The 21,297-nt window shown below is 31.5% G+C and overlaps 1 protein-coding gene across 4 annotated transcripts in view; it reads right to left on the bottom strand.

The window, feature by feature from the left end:
* Positions 1-233: 233 nt before the first annotated feature.
* LOC127726663 (uncharacterized) overlaps positions 234-21,297 on the bottom strand; it is a 101,949-nt gene continuing 80,885 nt past the window's right edge. The window contains exons 1-6 of one of the 4 annotated variants that reach the window (XM_052234114.1): positions 16,988-17,186; positions 5,461-5,529; positions 5,069-5,203; positions 3,854-3,970; positions 846-1,007; positions 234-416 (exon numbers count right to left, since the gene is read on the bottom strand). In XM_052234114.1, coding sequence (XP_052090074.1) covers positions 264-416; positions 846-1,007; positions 3,854-3,970; positions 5,069-5,203; positions 5,461-5,529; positions 16,988-17,008 — 657 coding nt within the window. In that variant the 5' untranslated portion in view covers positions 17,009-17,186 and the 3' untranslated portion in view covers positions 234-263. Of the gene's footprint in view, positions 417-845; positions 1,008-3,853; positions 3,971-5,068; positions 5,204-5,460; positions 5,530-10,075; positions 10,220-13,952; positions 14,488-16,987; positions 17,187-21,297 lie in introns of those variants that run through there. The other 3 variants (XM_052234116.1, XM_052234115.1, XM_052234117.1) reach the window with 3 other exon arrangements.

Below are 21,297 nucleotides of genomic sequence, written 5' to 3'. Positions count from 1 at the left end.
GATCCAAAGTGGACATTGAAAATTGAAAGGTCGAGACAAACCGACAATGCCATAGCCAGAAAACGAAAGACAATATTCGGCTCTTAAAAATGCATGCGGTAATCCTTTCAATATTGTGGTGTGGTGTGAAATTGGAAACCATTTATCCGAAATCACAATAAATAGCACTGACATCTGTAATTTCTATTTTGTTTTCTATCGGATTGTTTTAAAGTTTGAATAAATAATAACAGTTTAAAAAATACTAAAACATTTATTGATATTTAAAATTTCTTTCTGAAGGCCATCGCACATGACATCTTAATATCTCCTTCCGTCTCATTATTGTTGGGTGTCTCGCTAGATCCTCTAACATATCCTGCGGTATTGCATGATGTTTTCATTGGATTACCCTTGTCGTTCTCCAGGTCAGGTATCTGTAAAAGAAAATGTCACTTAATAAATTTTAAGTGATGAAATAAAAAAAAGTATGATGTGTATGTCAGTATGCATAAAACCTAATATTGATCACACAGCCAATCGTACAGGAAGGCACATACAAAGTTTATGAGCGTCAATTCATATACTGGGACGGTCAAAATCATTCATGGTTAAGTAAACCTGATAGAGTAAAATCGTGGTTTACAATAAGTTCATGAAAATATGAAAATAGGGTAGCTATCTGAAACGTATATATATATAAAAAAAATAATGTTGAGAACATTCTAATAGACAGTTGATATTACTATCAAATTACATACCGTCAAAAAAAAGACATTCAAATATGATATAAATCATATATTGCAACTCCTCTGACGTTATACGAAAATATACACAATTGATGCATGTTTCATTAGATAATTTACCTTTCGTGTTTTACCCCGCTTTACTAGATTAAATATCTCTTCTGCATCTAGTACATTGGTTAGCTGTTGCGTATTATGAATACTTTTCTTAGAATCATCAGCAGCCTGATGGTTCTGTGGAAGTAATCCTGTTATGTATCCAACTCTGCGTTCGGGATAAGACTAGAAAAAGATTGACAGAAAAGATTAATAATTATCAGAATCAATCAATAACACTTAAAATAGTTTGTTGTATACAAACGAAGCTGCAGATCTGAATATTAAAAATATTAAAAGGTCGAGACAAACTGACAATGCCATGACAAGAAAACGAAAGACCTCGTAAAGACAAATAAGTTCACAAACACTACATAGAAAACTAAAAACTGAGCCACACGATTTCCACAAAAAACTTTGGGTGATCCCTGGTGCTATGGAAGGGAAAGCAGATCCTGCTCCAATAGTGGCACCTGTCATGTTGCTCATGGAAAGTACAAAATGGAGATAAGTCTCATTCGGTGATATCACAATCGAGGAAAAGAGGAAGGCATTGTGGATACGATAGTTTGAACATATTTTGGGTCATCTGTGACACATATATCTCTTTGCGGACAACCAACACGTGATAGCATCCTTATTACGTTCGAAGACATAACTCTACCACTTGAATCCTTAGTTCAATAGCTTTGTGAGAAGCATATCTCTGTCAAGGGAATCATGATAGGACACTCAAGCTCTGGAATATCGTATCTAGTGATAGATACATGTATGTACTCCATATACATATGCTGCTGGTATTTTGCTACATAGAAATGGAAAAGTAACATTTGGAAATCTCAAACCATCCCTTTTGTCATAAAGATTTGTTATCATCAACCCTCATTGTCAATTTCTAGATGAAAGTGGATATATGAAGGAGACTAAACTGTATCTGTGATGTTCATTGTTTCAATTTCGATTGGATAGATGCGATATTTACCCAACTTTAATCTTTAAGGGAGAGGACATCATCTTTATACCGGAAAAAAAAGTTGTTGAATATTTTTCTAATGGTTTAAAAACATGCTAGCGTTTTCTATTATTAAACTTGAAAAGCTCCCGTATGAACAAAATTATTGACAAAAATACCAAACTCCAAGGTAAATTCAAATAGGGTGGAGGTCCATTAAACCTGACAAAATCAAACGTTAAACTATAACAACCAGCAGAATGAATGGAAAGCAACTGTCATATTCCTGACTTGGTACAGGCATTTTCCGAAGAAAATGGTGGGTTTAACCTGGTTTTATAGCTGTCCGAACATTAGAAGCACGAAACAAGTCGATAGAAGGAGCAGATGGTTGCCATGCCAATTTCTCGTTGAAAAAAAAACACATCTTCAAAAGTTATAAATGCATTACTTATAAGAAACCAAACATCTTCATGTTGTTAGTCGAGAAATTTTTTTATTTGAATCAGACGGCTTTAGTTCACAAAGTAAGATTTATCCCTTCCTCAAACAAAAATATATATATATCTACGTTGGCCTTCTTTTAATGAAACACAGTAGATAGATTTCTGTCCAAATTTTTTAGAATAGGTAATAACAATGAAAAGGGTAGATAAGTCATATTATAATGGAGGAAAGGAATTTAGATGCACTATAAACCACTGTCCCAGGTTAGGGGAGGGTTGAGCGCTCACAAACATGTTTGACCCCGCCACATTCTTTATGTGCCTGTCCCAAATCAGGAGCCTGTAGTTCAGTGGTGGTCGTTTGTTCATGTCTGTCATATTTGTTTTTCGTAAATTGTTTTGTTATAAATTATACCGTTTGTTTTCTCAATTGAATTGTTTCATATTTTTCATGTCGGGGCCTTTTATAGCCAACCATACGATATGGGTTTTTCTCATTGTTGAAGGCCGTACGGTTGCCTATAATTGCTTACATTCACTTCATTTGAACGTTGGTGGTTAGTTGTCTCATTGGCAATCATACCACATCTCCTTTTTTTATATAACAGATCTTTATATGTTTTCTTACATAATCCCTAGAGTAAGTAGTTTCTCAGCTACTCTAAAGCACGTCTTGGATTGATGATAGAATTTAAACTTAGGCTGTCCAATTTAAACCAGTTTTTGCTTATATCAATGTCAGGGACTTTTTCAACTCACATAGTTAATATAAAAATAGGAACATGTGGAATGATTGCCAATGAGACAACTCTCCACAAGAGACCAAATGACAAAGAAATTAACAACTATATGTCACCGTACCGCCTTCAACAGCTGCATACTATACAAATCAAGAATCTAGAATAACACGAGGAATTATAATAATTGGTACGGATCCAGATAGTATCTAGTCTACGCGGTTTTTTTTCAAAATTCAATCATAAGCAATCATTCGACATTAAAATGCATTGTATGTTGGTCAAATCATCTTTCTCTGTGTAAGTTAATAGTTAATCTAAAACCAGGTTTAATCAATCATTTTTACATAAGGAAATGCCTGTATCAAGTCAGGAATATGACAGTTGTTTTCCATTCGTTAGATGTGTTTGAGCTTTTGATTTTGACATTTTATGAAGGACTTTCCATTTAGAATTTCCCTTGGAGTTCGGTATTTTTGTCATTCTACTTTTTTTCTAGATGTTATCTTAATTTCAATTATTTTGAACTTCGAACATTTTACTTTAGATAATGCATCTTAACAAGTTAGTTAGGGGGTTTATATGTGTTTCAAAAATCAGTCTTTTATTGTAAATATATAATTAACATTCAATTCATATTTTTCTTTCTTTTATTTTAGTTTCCTGTAATCCATCAGATTTTCTGTGATTAATAACTGCTACGAATTTCGTGAATGTTTTAGAAAATTATTTTGAAGACCATATATGCAAGATTTCGATATTGTTTATTTAATAGTTTATTAGATATGTTTACGTATCTGTTGTTTATATGTTTTCATTACAAACCATTAATAGAAACATGAGGGATGGGCTGATTTAAGTATTTTGCTTTGTATCAGTGTTAGTTTTTATACTTACCTGTATGTCGTTCATATTCGTTCCATCCAAGTACTTCATTTGCAAGAGGCTAACGGAGACATCCTTCTGTTCTATGCATCCACAGTTCCAATCACTTTTCTTAGAAGCTTTTCCACTCTTGAAAACACAACAGATATTTTCTATAATTAATTTTTACTACATCATGCATACTATTCTCAAGCAAGTTGTAAACTAAAAATAAAGACTTTAGTTGCATATATATTGCATTATTATGAGAATGAAAAAGCACAACATTTCATTTTTCAATACAAGTTCTTCAAAGCCAGCATAATTTTAATGTATAATTTTCATGAAATTATGTTATTTAAAATCCTAAAAGCGATTATCCTTTTGCTGTTCGGTGTATTGAATGGTTTTATTAACGTTGAAGATATTAAACGAAAGTTATCTAGTCTTTGTTTTTATTGCTATACTTAAATATATCTTTGTTAGATTAATGTATGTTGCTTGTGTATAGTGAACTGAGTTTATTCTTTTGCCCTTCTATCACAAAATGGAAAATAAAAGAATACGTTGTATAAACGTATAACAAAAATCCCTACTTTCTGTTTTCCTCTTTATGTTTTACGCATTTGTCAAAATTAAAAAGTAAAAGAACAGCGCTCGTATTGCTGTTCTGCAACATGAATCAACATCACACACCTAGCTGCAAGTTGAAGATGATTTATACCACTATCTGGTCGGACGGATTTTTTCATTTACGTTCACGTGTTACACTGAGAGGAAACACAATTAATGTTTAAGCGCATCCGAAGCTATATAAGCAACATTGACTTAAATGTAGTTGGCCGTATGGTGACCTAATTGGCAGTCATATTTACTTATAAGTATATGGCTTAACCTCCAAGTATTAACTTGTCTGAGATATTTGCAGCCATAGTTTTTAGTAAAATTAACAAATTATCAAATTTAAAATCTATTTAAAAATATAGTGCGGTAAAATAGTAGCTTTATAATGTTTAATTATTCTATAAAGAACCAAACCGAAAATCCGCCAACAGCTTCAGAGTTTGACATATTAAATTCACTAACAACGAATATGACATAACACAAGATCTGATGAACGTTCTACATGCCCAAAGGGATATTTTCATTTCTCTCTGTTTTGTCTAGCAATTAGCATAATTGGGTTTTTTACATGATTTTAGTCATTAATGTCGGACAATCCGTTTTGATCTTAATTAGTATATTTACCAGAATATGATCACTTCCAAATTTCAACCACTCAAACTGTCTGTCTTCTAAGATTTTGTAACTATGATTCTCCATGGAAGGTTGAATATATTTACCTGGTGTTTCCCAAACAAACGTATGGCCGAGGGAAATATCCTGAAAAAGTTGGTCAAATGCTTTAGAGTTCTATACAATAAGAACTTGTGAAATAGATTAGATATTTAGCTTTACAAAATGAAAATTTTCTTTATCATTCACTACGAATAAACAAAGGATATATTTTTAATTGTGATCTTTGCCCGTTTGGTTTTTCATTACTTCGTAGTGGTGCATCACTTTATTTCTGTATAAGCTTTTTTCGTTCCAGGCCATTGGTAAATGTTGTTTAATTTTCTTATTGTTTATTTACTTACATTTTCCTCTACTGAATCGTTGATTCGCTTACTCATCTTGTTTCCCATTTTATCTCCTTTTACCTTGTACTGTAAATAATGATATTAAATTGGTTAAATAACTGGACTATAATGAACAGGTGTAATTTTATTAAACACCATTCCTTAATTCTATTGGACGTATACACAGATACAAACAAGTGTTAATAGATGTCCCCATATGCCGGTGAATTGTTTTCTTCCGTTTAGATAACTCATATCCTTCATTTTTAAAAGAATCCTTTTCGGGAAGAGCCACGTTGAAATCTCGGATGTCTAATCATTTTAAATAAAACAGATCTTTTCGATGTATAAAATTGAATCAGAGAAATTACGTCACACATGATGTCATCAATTATTAAGTCACTTATGACGTCAAAGCTCTTGTGTTAAATGAACGCCATTGTGACAACCTCAATCACCTGATTACAATTAAGTTATGTGCATGTCGGGTTTAAAATGACTATAAAGGTCCTTAGGAGTTAGATATCTTGTCACGTATGCATGACAATAAATACCCTTTCTCTCTCCTGCTTTTTGAAGTAACAATTTGATTTAAGTGACCTATTTTTCCGACCTTAATATTTTGTCTCTAAACCTCATTCAATGTTCTTATTTCTTTTCAAATTCTTTATAAAATGATGAAAGTGTTTTATTATTTATTTGCAATCTAATTTCTTGTTTAGACCGGAAGGTTTTCATTTTCAACAATGATGTCTTCTTACATGTATGACTGAATGAATATCAAGTTTAACGAAAACATCAGTATACTAACGAAAATATTGTAAGTCATTTAGACTTAAATGTCTTAGCTTTTCATAAAAGTTTCCTTAATTGATTGAATAACTACACTTCTGTCAAAAAGATGCAACTTGGTTAACGTATCCAAATGATTCTACGATAGGTCTGATTATAAGTTGATTTTATCGAGTTTATCGTAGATGCTTCATAATATAGGAGAATAAGTATTTATCAATTTTCTAATATTTTTTGTTCATGTTTATGTCACGGTTATATGTATATCTGTAGTCATTAGTCATTAAAGATTATTCTAAAAAGATTACTATCATCTTTCCAAATATACTCGAAGAAAATCCAAGATATCTGGACTTTCAATTCTGAAAAGCTATAAAGTGTAGTGCTGCATGATTTCTTAACGTTAAGTTGAGTATTGCAGCATGCTTTCAGTTGTTGCGCTTATTCATTCCAATGCATTCATTCATGAGTTGTAAAAACTCATCAAAGGTAGTTAGCTATGAAATTTATGTTTGTTTTATCTATTTTACTGCTATTTTTGAGCTTTTCGTGTTCTGGTTTGTACAGTAAATACGCTTATGTTCCGTTTGTTATCTACTTATCCTCATCTAGATAAAAAAAAGAGGGTTGAGATCTTAAAATAGTTGTTTAACCCCGACACATTTGCATGTGCCTGTCTCAAGTCGGTACCCTCGTCTGTATTTATTCTATGCCATATATAAATGTTTGGGTTTTTTTGTTTTGTTTTTTTTTTAATTGGGCTTTATAGCAGATCTTTGATTGTTTTGGTAAATTTATGAACAACGTACAAATATAAAATTAAGGAGTTGGGTATGATTGCCAATGAGACAACTATCCACCAAAGTTCATATGAAGTGGATTTAAAGACTATTTGGGGATTTCGGAGCTAAGTACTTTTCCTGTACTAGTTTGAATAGAATTTTAGCCTATATACACCAATTCCTACCAACAAAGTTATAAAGTCTATCATTTCATAGCATTGCGACTCACAAGTAATGAACACAATTAATAGATAAAGCTACATATAAGGAGTAAAGGAAGTACTAAAATTCATTCTTCCCCAGATATGTCAACGATTTAACTAACTGCTTCCCTGGCATGTCAACAATATAACTTATAGGGTTTAGCAGTGCTTGATAATGGTAACCTTTCAGTTATGAAAAATTTCTTTTTGTATGGCCTTGAAACAAAGTTGTTGGCGCCATATAGTTTTATCCTTATCCGTCATTCCGTCATTCCTTTATTCCTTCATTCCGCAAAATAAAGTTATGCGGACCTTTTTTCTCAACTTCTTCACATATTGAGCTGATTTTTAGTATGTGAGTCTACTATGATCACGTTTAAGTTTGGTTCCGCTTTGCTGATTTTTGCCCAAGATACGGGCTTTGGACTAATGATAGCAGTTACGCAGACTTTATTCTTAACAACTTTACACATTGAGCTGATTGTTAGTATGTGAGTCAACTATGAAGAGTTACATATCAAGTTCAATATTGGTTCTGCTCCGCTGATTTTTGTTGAAATTGCATGCTTTGGACATTAAAAATTTTGTGAAAATAACAGTTATGCAAACTTTTTCCTAAACTTCTTCACACATTGAGCTAATTTTTAGTATGTGCGTATACTATGATGAGTTACAGATTGGTTTACGTTTGGTGCCGCTCCATCCATTGAGTTTTGCTGCAATCATGGGCTTTGGACATTGAAAATTTTGTGAAAATAACAGTTAAACAGACTTTCATTCTCAAATTTTCACACCTAAAAACGGTTTCAAGATTTTTCGGCGAACGGAGTTAATCGTGTCGTTCGTCACATCTGGTTTTTATATATATTATGCTTTTTCTGAGATTTCCTTTTTCGTCCTATTAGTCTAGATAAAGTTGTGAACAAATTTAAACACAGAAAATCAAATATTGTTGAAGGGGGAGGAATTGAACTTTTGCAATTTAATTGGGTATCTCATAATCAAACAAACTATATGAATGTTGAATCATTCTGGAACAAATTTATATTCAATGCTGTTTCGCGCCATCTTACTTGTTTAACCAGCTACATTCTGCATGTGCCTGTCCAAAGTCAGGAGCCTGTCATTCAGGGGCTATCGTTTGTTGCTGTCTATCATATTTATTTTTCATTTATTATTTTGTACATAAATCAGGCCGTTAGTATTCTCGTTTGAATTGTTTAACAAATGTCATTTTGGGGGCTTTTATAGCTGACTATGCGGTATGGGTTTTACTCATTGTTGAAGGCCGTACGGTGACCTGAAGGTGTTAATTTCTGTGTCATTTAGTCTCTTGTGGAGAGTTGTCTCATTGGCAATCATACCATATCTTCTTTTTTTTTATATATGTATAATATTGATTTTTCAGATAAATGTATTCTTTGGGTCGTCTCCACTTTGTTGTACGGTTCTCGTTTTTTTTTTCCACCCTTGAAAACCCTTAAATTGCCTTCAATATGAAACACAACAACAAAAACGTTTTTCCACTGATATCATCATCATATCTGCGATTTCATGTTTATCAACAGTATAGCTTGTCTGTTCTGATTGTAAGGTTTTCGTGGTAATGAAGCAATTTTTCCTGTTATTCTTATTTCCATCTTGAATTGCTCAAAGTGAAAATCTTATCCAGCTATCATCTCCTAACTTGATTTCATATAACTATTTTTATATTTAGCTAATTAATCCTTACATCTATTAGTGTAAAGAATTCACACTGTACACGTGAAAAGTTTAAGATATATTTCAGTATTATATATCGGGTAGAATTAAATTTTAAAACATTGTCGTGCATGTTTAATATTATCTTTCACTACTTTTTAATTTTTGTAATTTCCATGCATTGAATTGCTTTTATATTTATCTGCATTTTGCCTCTGAAAATTCATAATTTTACGATAACTTTTAATTGACAATATTACATGTATGCAGGGTTCTTTTGTCATTCAAAAGGGCGCATATTACTCTCTGAGTAAAGTATATCTTATCTGAGGTTGTACTTAACTATGCAAGTAATTGCATGTTCTGCCTCAAAATTAACAAACGTAATGATATTTAATCGTGACCAATTATTCTAATGAAAATTCTACCGTTTCTTATCATTGTTATAATGAAGTTTGTCATCTACTAATACTAGCTAATTCTTTTTCTTTTGGGGTGACTTGTTAATATTTTTCTTCATGTCATTCGTTCAGATGCCCGATATCGTATTCGTGTTTTTGTTTATTTTGAAATATAAACAAAAATCAGGTATCCAACTCTGTAACTAAATACGATTTTGTTTTCTCTATTATTTCTTAAGGATTATTATTTCCATGATATTGTCATACGAATATATGTCTGATGCAGTTAACCACATCCGTTCTTTTTTTTTTCAAAGTGAAACGAAGTTTATTTGATTGGATATAATGTTGCCTTAATTGTTATTTTTTTTTTAAATTAGCAATTATCAATGATATATTAGTACTGTTTACCATTTGAGAACTATCGGCTAAGATATAGATTTTTTTTTTTTTTTTTAAATTAATTAGGGAGCTTCTCCGGTGATTATGATGATTTCATCCTAAAACAGTTAAAACTATTTTATTGATGAACGTTTCGTTCATGTTAGGGATGGTTTAGATAGTGAAAGTAAAATGAACAGTATAAAAATACATTGCAATGACAATCAATACAAAATGACAGATATGCGTTCCAATAATTTGTTTTGATCTTTAGTTTAATAGATACTTCCCTTAAGTAATTCTATCAAAATACTTTCAACTAACAATACACTCAGATACTCATAGCATACATATAATGAAATAATGTACTTACATTTTATAACCCTAAACTATGGCACAAAATATCCTTCGAATTTAACTGCGTATCAGGAAATATTGGTATCGTACATATAGACAGTGACTGTTTTACTATTTTTAGATACCAAGAAACGAAAGCAAAAGTACGTTTCGTCAGACTATGATTTTTTGAAATTTAAGGTGGTACCTAACACTACAGGGAGATAACTCTGTAAAAATCAGCTAAACGTTTCAATCACGTTGTATTGTTAAGGAAATATTAAGCTTCTCAATGATCAAAATTAGTGTTTGTCAAACTGCTATATAACCAATGAAATTTTTCTGATAAAGTGGTTGGTTCAAATTTTTTGAAATTTTTATATTTTTGTCAAAGGGTCAAAGTAAACATTTTGTCAAAATTTTATGAAAATTAAACGAGCCAAATTAATATTAGTCAAGGTGTTGGGTACCACCTTAAGATTGGAAAATATATTGATTTTTTAAATATGTTCAATAGTATAAAGTAAATCTTGATATTTTTAGAAAATCGCTGTTCACCCGATAAGAGTATCTACCTTTTGTCGTATTTAAGATACGGCAAATTTTTTTATTCATTTTACTCATTTATTCCTTTGTTATTATTACTGTTATTTTTATGTCTATATATCTCTTTCTTGTATTGTCTTTTTTTTTAGTGACCCATTGCTTGAATTTCTGTTTGTTCTTCATATAATCTTCATCTTTATCTCGGTAGTTTGACACTATACTAGTGGTCAAATCTCCTTAAAATGAGCAAAGCTTTCGTTTTCGCTGTTTTCTATTATATTTTTTGTTATTAAAGAGTCTTTGACCTCCTTAATTTGTGCAAACAGTATGCCTGTTGAATACTTACTGTAGGAGAAACTACGAAACATAGAAAGCAACGGGGCTATGAAATAGTGGTTTTATACCATAAAGAACAACAACTGTTTTAGAGGCTAATGGAACTATGCAGAAATAGCAAAAATAGTATGTTACTACACTGATTATTAACTCTTTTATTCTTATTAACATATACGATAGAATTAATTGCCAATCTAATACAGCAATGTCCGTTTCTATACTTGGACAGTTCGAATGTTCTTGAACCCGTCGAATATTCAGATCATTTATAGATATTAACTTAAACCCGAACTTCTCAAATATTTAGAACATTGAATTATGTCAATTCTCTTTCAGGAAATATATCATTAGTTACATAGTGTGCTAGTGACCTAACACGATATATATGGGGTCAGTAAATTCCATATGGAGTGAGAGCGAAGAAAAAGACAATTAAAAATTAGAATTAGTATTCATCGTCTTATTTCTCTACATTATTGTCAACCATCATTGATATAAACTTTATTCGCAGAAAATAATATATATATTGGTATTTACCCATCATAGCTATTTGGACCATGACGTAAACTGTCGAAGTGCTAGCCATGAAAAATCAATACGTATCACATGCTGCATTTAGTCATAATGATAATTTGGCAGCAATAATTCATCTTGTGATTTACTTGAATGATATATAACGACACATGGCAACTGAGATTAGTTCTTTTTTCACCGTTACATGGCACTTTATCACTTATTACGGCAAACACCGCATGTGAATGATAATTGTCGTATTGGAATATTTAAACAACTATTCTTCTTAGGATAGTTATGTATAAGTTTACTGCATATAAACGCAATCATACCAGCAAACTCACCCTAAACAAATATAAAATTTGGCTATATATACGGCAGAAATATAACTTTCATTAAGAAATTTAAAGAAAGACTATTTCAATAAGTTTTTTGTCTTTATTACAATGATAAATACCATCATTTTTTATCATATACCTCATTCGTTTGTTTCAGTTTCTAGATCATTCAAGAGGACGCCATAATTCCAATAAAAAATCAAAGGGAAATATGGGAATATGTATTTCAGGCTCACCAAATAAGTAGACCATAATTTCTAAACGGACAAATAAGTTTTCTGAATGACAACTGGTGCACATTTTGAGTTTATCATTTGCATTTATACCTTTCTTGGTAGGTGTTTGAGAAGGGCAATAAATAAGAATTAAACAATATTCAAATTATAAATACAAACCGATCAAAAGAAATGGAAACGTTAGTATTTTTTATTCTCCTGTATCAATGTGTTGACGTATTATAATATTATTGATGGTACGTTGTTATAATGTAAAAGAAGGGACATGGAGTATCAATTCATGGTACAAAATCCTACCCGGGCTTTCTGATTTTGGTAGTTTTTGTCAATAAATGAATTTAGCTGTCTTGTTTCCCTCAATTAGAGAGTAACCTGACAACTATTTACTGATATCAAAACTTTCTGTTGCATAAAGTGTCTTGATTCTTTCAAATCATATGAACAAAAAGTTCTGAAATGTAAAAGCGTTCTTTTGTTCGAGTTTACATTTTTTGGAACTTTTTGGCGTCGTTTTCATTCACGCATCCTTGTCAATATAATGGAATTTGATGCGACTGTCATACAAGTGAGAGGTTAAGCTAGCTATAAAACCAGGTTCAATCCACCATTTTCTACATAAAAAAATGCCTGTACCAAGTCAGGAATATGACAGTTGTTATCCATTCGTTTGATGTGTTTGAGCTTTTGATTTTGCCATTTGATTAGGGACTTTCCTTTTTGAATTTTCTTCGGAGTTCAGTATTTTTGTGATTTTACTTTTTGCATAAAATGGTACATTATTAGCGTAAAAATGAACGACTTTTGACATAGAGATTTATGACAAAGTTACGATTCTTTAGAAAGCTGAAACTATGAAACACCATAAAACAATAAATCAATATGTAACAACGACCGTATAACTTATCTAGACTGCGCGAAATCAAATGAGGAGGGTTGAGTTCAAACAAAAAAGTCGTCTTCGTATATATGTCCCTCGTAAGAGTCATAGCCAATGTGTGTCGTTTGTTAGAAATAATAATTTTCATTGCAAAGTTTTGATAAGCAGCTGAGTTTTTGAATGTAAAGAATAGCATGGATCCACATCTTGCAAATAATTTCTACCAAACTGATTCTCTTGGAGACTTTTTTAACAAGTCATAAAGTTGGAGCTCTTTTGATTCGTGTTAAAGGCATCAAGTGGACCATGAGGTGTTAGAATATTAAAGCACTATCCCTTGGTTTATGTATTTCTCAAATATGTAAAGGATTTTGTGACATGAACTGATAAAGCATATTCTTTCAATTCAATACTTTAAGTTGATTTTGATATTAAAATATTTCATAGATACGCAAATCCGTAGACAATTTTCTTGTCGTTATAACGCTACCATTTGCCTTTTCTCTGTTAGTCATGGTTATAAAGAATATTTTTCAAATGACTGTTAACAATAGTGATCCATTTCAGGTTTTCTAACATTTTCAAAATTTACAGGTTGTTGCTATTCTGTTTTATAGTAGAGTATTCAAAAAAGATATGTATATAATATGTAGTCCACAATTCTATTGGATCACATTGTTGAAACGAAAAAGGCTAATATCTTTCACAAAAACAATTATTACTCTTGAAATTACATTGACATGAGCGTAAGAAAAATAGATTAACAAGTCCTCGTCTTTACATGCTTCAGTAAATGTCCAATATTCGAGACCCTAAAACAAAATTCTGCGGAACAAGTATTTTTACTTTGGAATAGCATATGACGACAGTTGTTCAACATGTTCAATGCGAACACTTTTTATTTCAGTATATAATGAGTCCTTTTATTATTTGTCGATTCTCATATTCAAACTAACGGCACGCCATGTACTAATAAATATTGTTTAATATATTGTGTAAACAATACCTATAACATGTATAACTTGAATTCAGTCTTAGATCATATTGAGATCAATTCTTAAAATTTACCGTTTATTGGTTTAATTTTCCACAGACTAATGTCAAGTTGCACAAACAACACTTAATAAATAAAATCTAGAATAAATTGTATAGTTCCAGTTCGTAACATATATAACACTGTGTTGTACGATAAGTTTGTATCACTATAATTATCAACATGTGATTGACCCGAGAATCAAATTACTATAAATAAACACGGAAAAACCATATTGTTATTAAATTTTCCTGAAAAGCGAAAGATTATAAATAAACTTGAAAAGTCCAAATCTTTAAATAGATCGATAACAACGTTAGTAGTCGAAACTAACTTTGAATTGCGAAATAATTTCAGAAAAATGTCAATGAGTAACGGTATTTTTTTTTTATTTTTTTATTTTTTTTTTATTTTACTTTTTACCTTTATATTGATTGGTTATTGGGACTCAATGTTAATGTTGATATTTTATATAAACCTTTTTTCAATTGGATTATAATTCATGTACATGTCATTTTGTTATATTCTACACAAACACGCATCATATGGTTAAAAGGAAGTAAATAAAGATGACTGACGCCACCTAGATTTCACATCCAAGATAATAGGTAGAAGTAAAAATATTTTCTGCTGCCCTGGTAATTAGAAATCAAAATTGAAAAAATGAGAAATGAGTGTTGGCCATTGGTGTAGAAATAGCGAGAAATTTAGAGGAAACTCTCTGTGACGAGCAACATTTTCTGTGCCAAATTTAGCAAGGGGTGTTCTTCATTTAAACTATTTCGAAAATTCCGGAAACGTTGAGTACCATTAAAAAATGCCAGTTTTCTATCAAAAAAGCTGCGGCACCATATGTGTTTTGCAGTTTCAATTACACCCAAAGGTGTTGATAATTCAGAATTCGACATTTTTTTCAATGGATCTTTGATAGTGAAAACGTAGGACCAAAAAAGGCTACCATTGTCGCCTATGTAATTAATTACTTCATTGTAACCTAAAGCGAAATAACGGTTTCTGGCGCATCACTGTATTTTTCGAGATATTTTAGAAATTGGATAGGTAAATTAATAAGGTACTAAGTGATAAACTGTATCAGAAGAAAATTGCTGATCGCCATGAAACTATAGCATATATCAAATTTTTACTGTTTTTTTTTATTCTTCTGCCTAAGGGGTAGGGTTCATTAACCTACTGTAAGAACGAGAATTCTGTCAAGGACTCTGTCTTTAATCATTTCTCCTTATCCTCGATAACACTGCATGTATTCATGCATATCTAAAAAAGGGGGGCTTATTTTTTGCTGACGTTATTGAAATTTTGGTATTTTTAATGGCCAAAATGTGCCAAAATGCTCCTAAAATATTAAAATTAGGTAAAAAATCAAAGGCTGTACATGTTTCTCCTTAGTATCGATGAATTGAATATTCTGCACACGATTCATGTAAAACACATAACAGCAATGATAAATTCTTAGTTTCAGCATTTTTAAAGTCTATTTCATAAAATATTTTGACTCTTATGTAACGGTGTTCGTATATTCGTGATAAAGACATATAAGTTTGACACAATTATCAAATCATTAGCCTAAAGTCTTTAATAGGCCTAAATCGAACTTCATTTATCAAACACCTCGTTTTAAACAAAGACAAACAGTCAAAATAAGCTGGTCAATGGCCTCAAGTCTGTAAAAAGTAACGTTTTCTGCAAAGGGGAGTACCTGTAAAGAAAGTCATTTTAAATGATGAACAATTGTATCTTTAATCCAAAAATTGGAACTTAAGCAGCAGGGGTATATAGTAATCGACTAATGTAAAGGTTGTCCGATTTTATTTAAATATATGTCAGTATAGGTTAAAAGGAAGTAAATAAAGATGACTGGCGCCACCTAGATTTCACATCCAAGATAATAGGTAGAAGTAAAAATATTTTCTGCTGCCCTGGTAATTAGAAATCAAGATTGAAAAAATGAGAAATGAGTGTTGGCCATTGGTGTAGAAATAGCGAGAAATTTAGAGGAAACTCTCTGTGACGAGCAACATTTTCTGTGCCAAATTTAGCAAGGGGTGTTCTTCATTTATACTATTTCGAAAATTCCGGAAACGTTGAGTACCATTAAAAAATGCCAATTTTCTATCAAAAAAGCTGCGGCACCATATGTGTTTTGCAGTTTCAATTACACCCAAAGGTGTTGATAATTCAGAATTCGACATTTTTTTCAATGGATCTTTGATGGTGAAAACGTAGGACCAAAAAAGGCTACCATTGTCGCCTATGTAATTAATTACTTCATTGTAATCATATACTTGTAAGTAAAAGTGTCTTGTAATTAAGACCAAAGATATTAGGAAATATACCAGTAACTTGATATAGTGTGTGTTATTGTGTTTAAATAAAACGCATATAACAGAAATAGTTATGTTGTATCTTTTTTTAATATTTAATCATTATAAAGAATATATGAAATAATTATATCCTTTGCAAACTGTAACTTGAAAAAAATCGAAGGCCTTAAATATATTTTTTTAATTTATTACAAAATGTAATGAAGAACAATGATAATAGCGCTGTCCTTTTGCTTCTAGATTTCATCTGCATTTATTAATTTTGATTTATGATTTGATACATGATATTATTTTTACATCACGAGTTTCATGTAAGAAATGTTCAGTTGACAATACCAAACTTTATACACTATTTTCTCCCTCGGCTTTTTTTTCTGTAAGCTTATTATAAAAGTTTCTGGGGTCCACATCCTTTTTTAATTCGCGGGGGCATAAAAAATTGTTTGCATCTCAACAAGAAGAAATTACCATTTAATAACATTACATCTCCTCAATCTCTGTGAGGAACAAAATTACCGGTCGGCATCGTTTATGTACAATTAAAATATTTATACGACAATGAATCAAAATACTATATATGAATTATATACGGTATATGACAGAAAAACAAAACAAGTTTACCTTGGATTAAACAAATAATGATATGACAAAAAAAACTGATGCAGTACAAACAATATTTATTTCAATGTATAATGAGACATGTGGTATTTATAGACTGTCATACTCACACAAACGATTATACTTTCCATGTACTAATACGTCCAATTGAAAATATACTGTTGATATCAATTACAGTGTGAAGTTAGTTTTATATTATATCAAGAACAAATTCTAAAAGTTTACTACTATACTAATATTATGCTCCAAAAATGAATAATGAATTGCACATTAACACTTTTAAATACCTGAACACTGATCGATAACTGACGGGATTTGACAGATAAAGGTAATTCAATCGACACAAAAAGTATGAGTCTTTAAATTGTTCACGCCCACAATTAACGCCACCAATGATCTTTTCTTCGTCGTCATGTAGAACGATGTCACATTCTCTGAGAAATTTAAACATTTGATTAAATGAAACATAAAAAATAAGTATAGAAATCAAATCTAAAGATATTTATTTACATGACTGATCATACATTATACGAGGGAAATTTGTGCATTGTCTTTTAAATTAAGAATGAAAGTGGAAATTTTGCCAAATGGCGGTTACGAATGTTTACATTTTTTCATCAAAACAAAAGCTGACACAAATGTGTACCTCGTCATGTATATGTAAATTATTGATTGTTTGTAGATTTTTCAATGACATTTACTTTTATGTAAAAGAGAGGCGAAATATACAAAACGCACATTCAAACTCATTAGTCGAAAATAAACTGACAACGCCATTACAAGTTCTTAGGAGCCAGGTCTCTTGATTTTGAATTCACATTGGGGCGGAGTTTTTTTTTCTTCATTTTTATAAATATTATATATGTATACAGAATACAATGGATTCGTCGTGTGTTGGTTTACTTCAAACCCTAGGTATTTAGCGGCTGTTGCACAGCACACTGATTATCCTACTTGCTCCGAGCTGACTCTGTTGTTCCTATGTCTCAAAACTCAGCATGCCTAAGTATCTGATTTCTTTTATTTTTTGTCAATCCAAAGAACATATGAGAAATAGCTTCAATTTTGATGAAAGTTAATGTCATCAAATGGAACGTATGGTTTGACAAATGTACGACTTTATGGACAGTGGTAAGTAATTTTTCCAGTATAAAAATTTTACGATAAGAGTTATCTCCCCTTAAATGGATAAGTTGTAAAATTGATTTTAAAAAACACAAATATTTGGTATTTGTTTAAACATTTTGGATAATGCAATAAATCAGTTATTTTTCTTTAAACAAATAAACAGTCTTACACATAAATTGCAAATCTCTCTCAAAATTTGCAGATTTAGGCAAAGAACTAGACCGATTGTGTACTTCTATTGCACAATCCAAGATGGCGATATACAGTGAATCTACCTTAACACTTTACTACTGTTACTAAGTTGTTGTCATTATATTGACACCTGGCATTTGTGTCCTGGAGTATTATTGCAGTTTTCCGTTAGCATATGAGTTAGTAAATCGACAAGAAAGGGACTTTCTTTGCTGTGTTGCGTGCTCGAAGCATCTGACTTGGTACACGGACACTACACACATGTGGTGGGTTAAACACAGTTTAAGTTTTCCAATTATGGCCCTTTATAGCTTACTGTTCGGTGTGAGCCAAGGCTCCGTGTTGAAGACCGTACTGTGACCTATAATGGTTTACTTTTATAAATTTTGACTTGGATGGAGAGTTGTCTCATTGGCACTCATACCACATCTTCTTATATCTATAGATATAAACTAATACATGACATTTTCATTTGATGTACTGAATTTTTTTTATTGGAAGGTCAGGCGATTATTATGACTACACTCTGATGAAGGCTTCGTCCGTTGTTTGATATAAAGAGTGTCTCTGTCAACAATGATAGAATCAACATCTTCAACATAAACTCTAGCAACAGGAAATGGAATAATACATTACAGGTCATTCTCTGTCACCTGGTCTGATGTACACAATTATAAGCCGGGTATCTTTGATCAGTATATTTGGTCGATATACGATGAATAATTTGATATTTCCTGTAACGATCAAGAAAACAATTCATGGAAACATACAAAAAATGAGGGAAACACATGAACTCCAAATCCCAATTTGTTCAAATGGCACAAATTAGGAAACAATCAGTAACATCACTTGACGATTATTCTGGTATCTAAAGATGTAATGCTGTTAAAAGGTTTTGTTAGTGAGTTTAGACTCAGAAATACCGTATCAATCAAGCAATCCATGATGTTGACCGTATGTAGTATAGAGCAGTTTATGTTAAAGAAGCATACCTCAATGAAGCTGAAGTCCGTATAGCGTGAACATGCTCGAGTGTAACGTATGCTCGTATGACATATGCTTGCAGCTGCTACTCAGACTTTGTGAAACGTCATCAGTGTCAGAGTAAACAATTGATGAGTCAGGGTTTTGTCAAACAACGTCTCTTCGTTCATCCACCAAGACCTAATAGATAAATACTCAGTGTCTACTTCACAAATAATACAAGATGGTCTTCAGTTATAGATTATAGGTGCTGAAGTTAGTTTCCCAGTTATTTGTCTTCGTGCTATTATGTTTCTTTTGTTCGTATGACTTTTGACGTGACTCGGTATTCATCCATCCCGCCAACGGGTTTTTAACTATTGAGCTTTGGGCATTCCTGGTGAAGATGGGTCCTGAGGTGCTATTCGGACACAAAGGGTTTTTACAGTTCTGTTTCTATTTTGTTTACCCTTGTAATTATATTTACTTAGTTTTTACTTTATCGAGAAAGTGTATACTTTATACGGTATGTATCAACGACAAAAAATTGTTTGGTTGACATCGTTATCAAACGGTAGACGCATGAAATTTATAACGTGTTGTTTGAATTTTTTACTATCTACTACATCATTTTTGTTGGTGTCTTTGTAAGAATAATTTGTAGTTTTTGTCAGTTGTGTTGTATGTCTGTGATGTAAGTTAACACAATTTTGGCTGGTGGATCCAATTATGTCACATTTACCTATTATGACAACTGTCAAACAAGTGGGAGGTTGAGCTAGCTTTAAAACCAGATTTAATCCCACCATTTTCTTCGGAAAATGCCTATACCAAGTCAGGAATATGGCTGGTTTTTTTTTTCATTTGTCTCGTTGATTGATAGCGTTCGATTTTGTAAGCTTTTATGGACTTTCCCCCTTTTTGAATTTGCCTTGTAGCTCGGTATTTTTGTTATACTTTTTTATGTACACGCTAAACGGTGGAGCAGAGGGTATGATACTACTGAGAAATGGGGAGTTAGACATTTGGAAAGTTGTAATTACTACGTTTGTCATATACAATGTATTTTAGTTTAAATTGGTCCATTTGTGTCATAATAGGCCTTTTATAGCTGACTATACAGTATGGATTTTACTTATTGTTGAAGACATACGGTGACCCGTGATTGCTTGAATCAACACTATTTGGACTCTATTGGATAGTTGTCTCATTGGCACTCATAGCTCATCTTCCTAATTTATACTTAGATAGATATATATTTACTGTTATTTTCAGGTCCCTTTTGAGCATATAACTTTTTACCTATTCAAGTACTTATGCATTCTAGCCTTTCAGTTAATCTAGTGTCACTTCTAAATGTAAATTGAGAAAAACCTCCGAGTGCATCAAATTATCAATTAATATTTTCATTAACATGAGAGAAATTTTGGATAATTTTTTTTGTTTAGCCGCTATTCAGGGCTCGGGACTAAGTAGCAGTTGTAAAATTAAAAGACACCTGTTACACCTAATGCTGTTTTATTTTTTTTATTCTTTTTTTTGTTGAATTGCAACATCTTTGAAAAAATGAATTATTCTTTTATATAAAAGGAGAAAAGACTCTTGGGGGTAAAATTGGCCCAAATTCATATTCTATTGACATATTTTTCAAAGGATATGTATTATGTAAGGGTTTCAAAACAACAAAGTTTTATGGGCAGAATATGCCGTTTTCTTACTATAATGTCATAAAAATGCTTTGGCAACTGAGCTTTGATATCAGCTTTTTAATCTAGTTATTCTTTCGTATATATTTTGTATACTTTACAATAATTTATTTTCGACTTATGATTTTGAATGTCCCTTCGGTATCTTTCGCCTCTCTTTTAATGACTCATTAACACAAAGTGAATGCATACACTAGTGTTACAGTAGTGTAATTATAGAAACACAGTTGATAAGTTAGATAATTTTATATCAGAAATATCGATGCTATGGTAACACCAATGTTTACTAAACCACTTTTAACATTATCATGTATTATGTTCAATCACAAATATTCTTGCACAAATAACATATATATACAATGTAGTTATTTTTACATTTATCGTTTACTTAACTTTAACCATTAACTATTAAATAAAAAGCTGTGCACTTT

Source organism: Mytilus californianus, unplaced genomic scaffold, assembly GCF_021869535.1.
Source record: "Mytilus californianus isolate M0D057914Y unplaced genomic scaffold, xbMytCali1.0.p SCAF_18, whole genome shotgun sequence".
In the NCBI taxonomy this organism is placed as follows: domain Eukaryota; kingdom Metazoa; phylum Mollusca; class Bivalvia; order Mytilida; family Mytilidae; genus Mytilus; species Mytilus californianus.
Note: the sequence above shows the minus strand (reverse complement) of the source record. Positions and strands in the feature narration are given on the sequence as shown.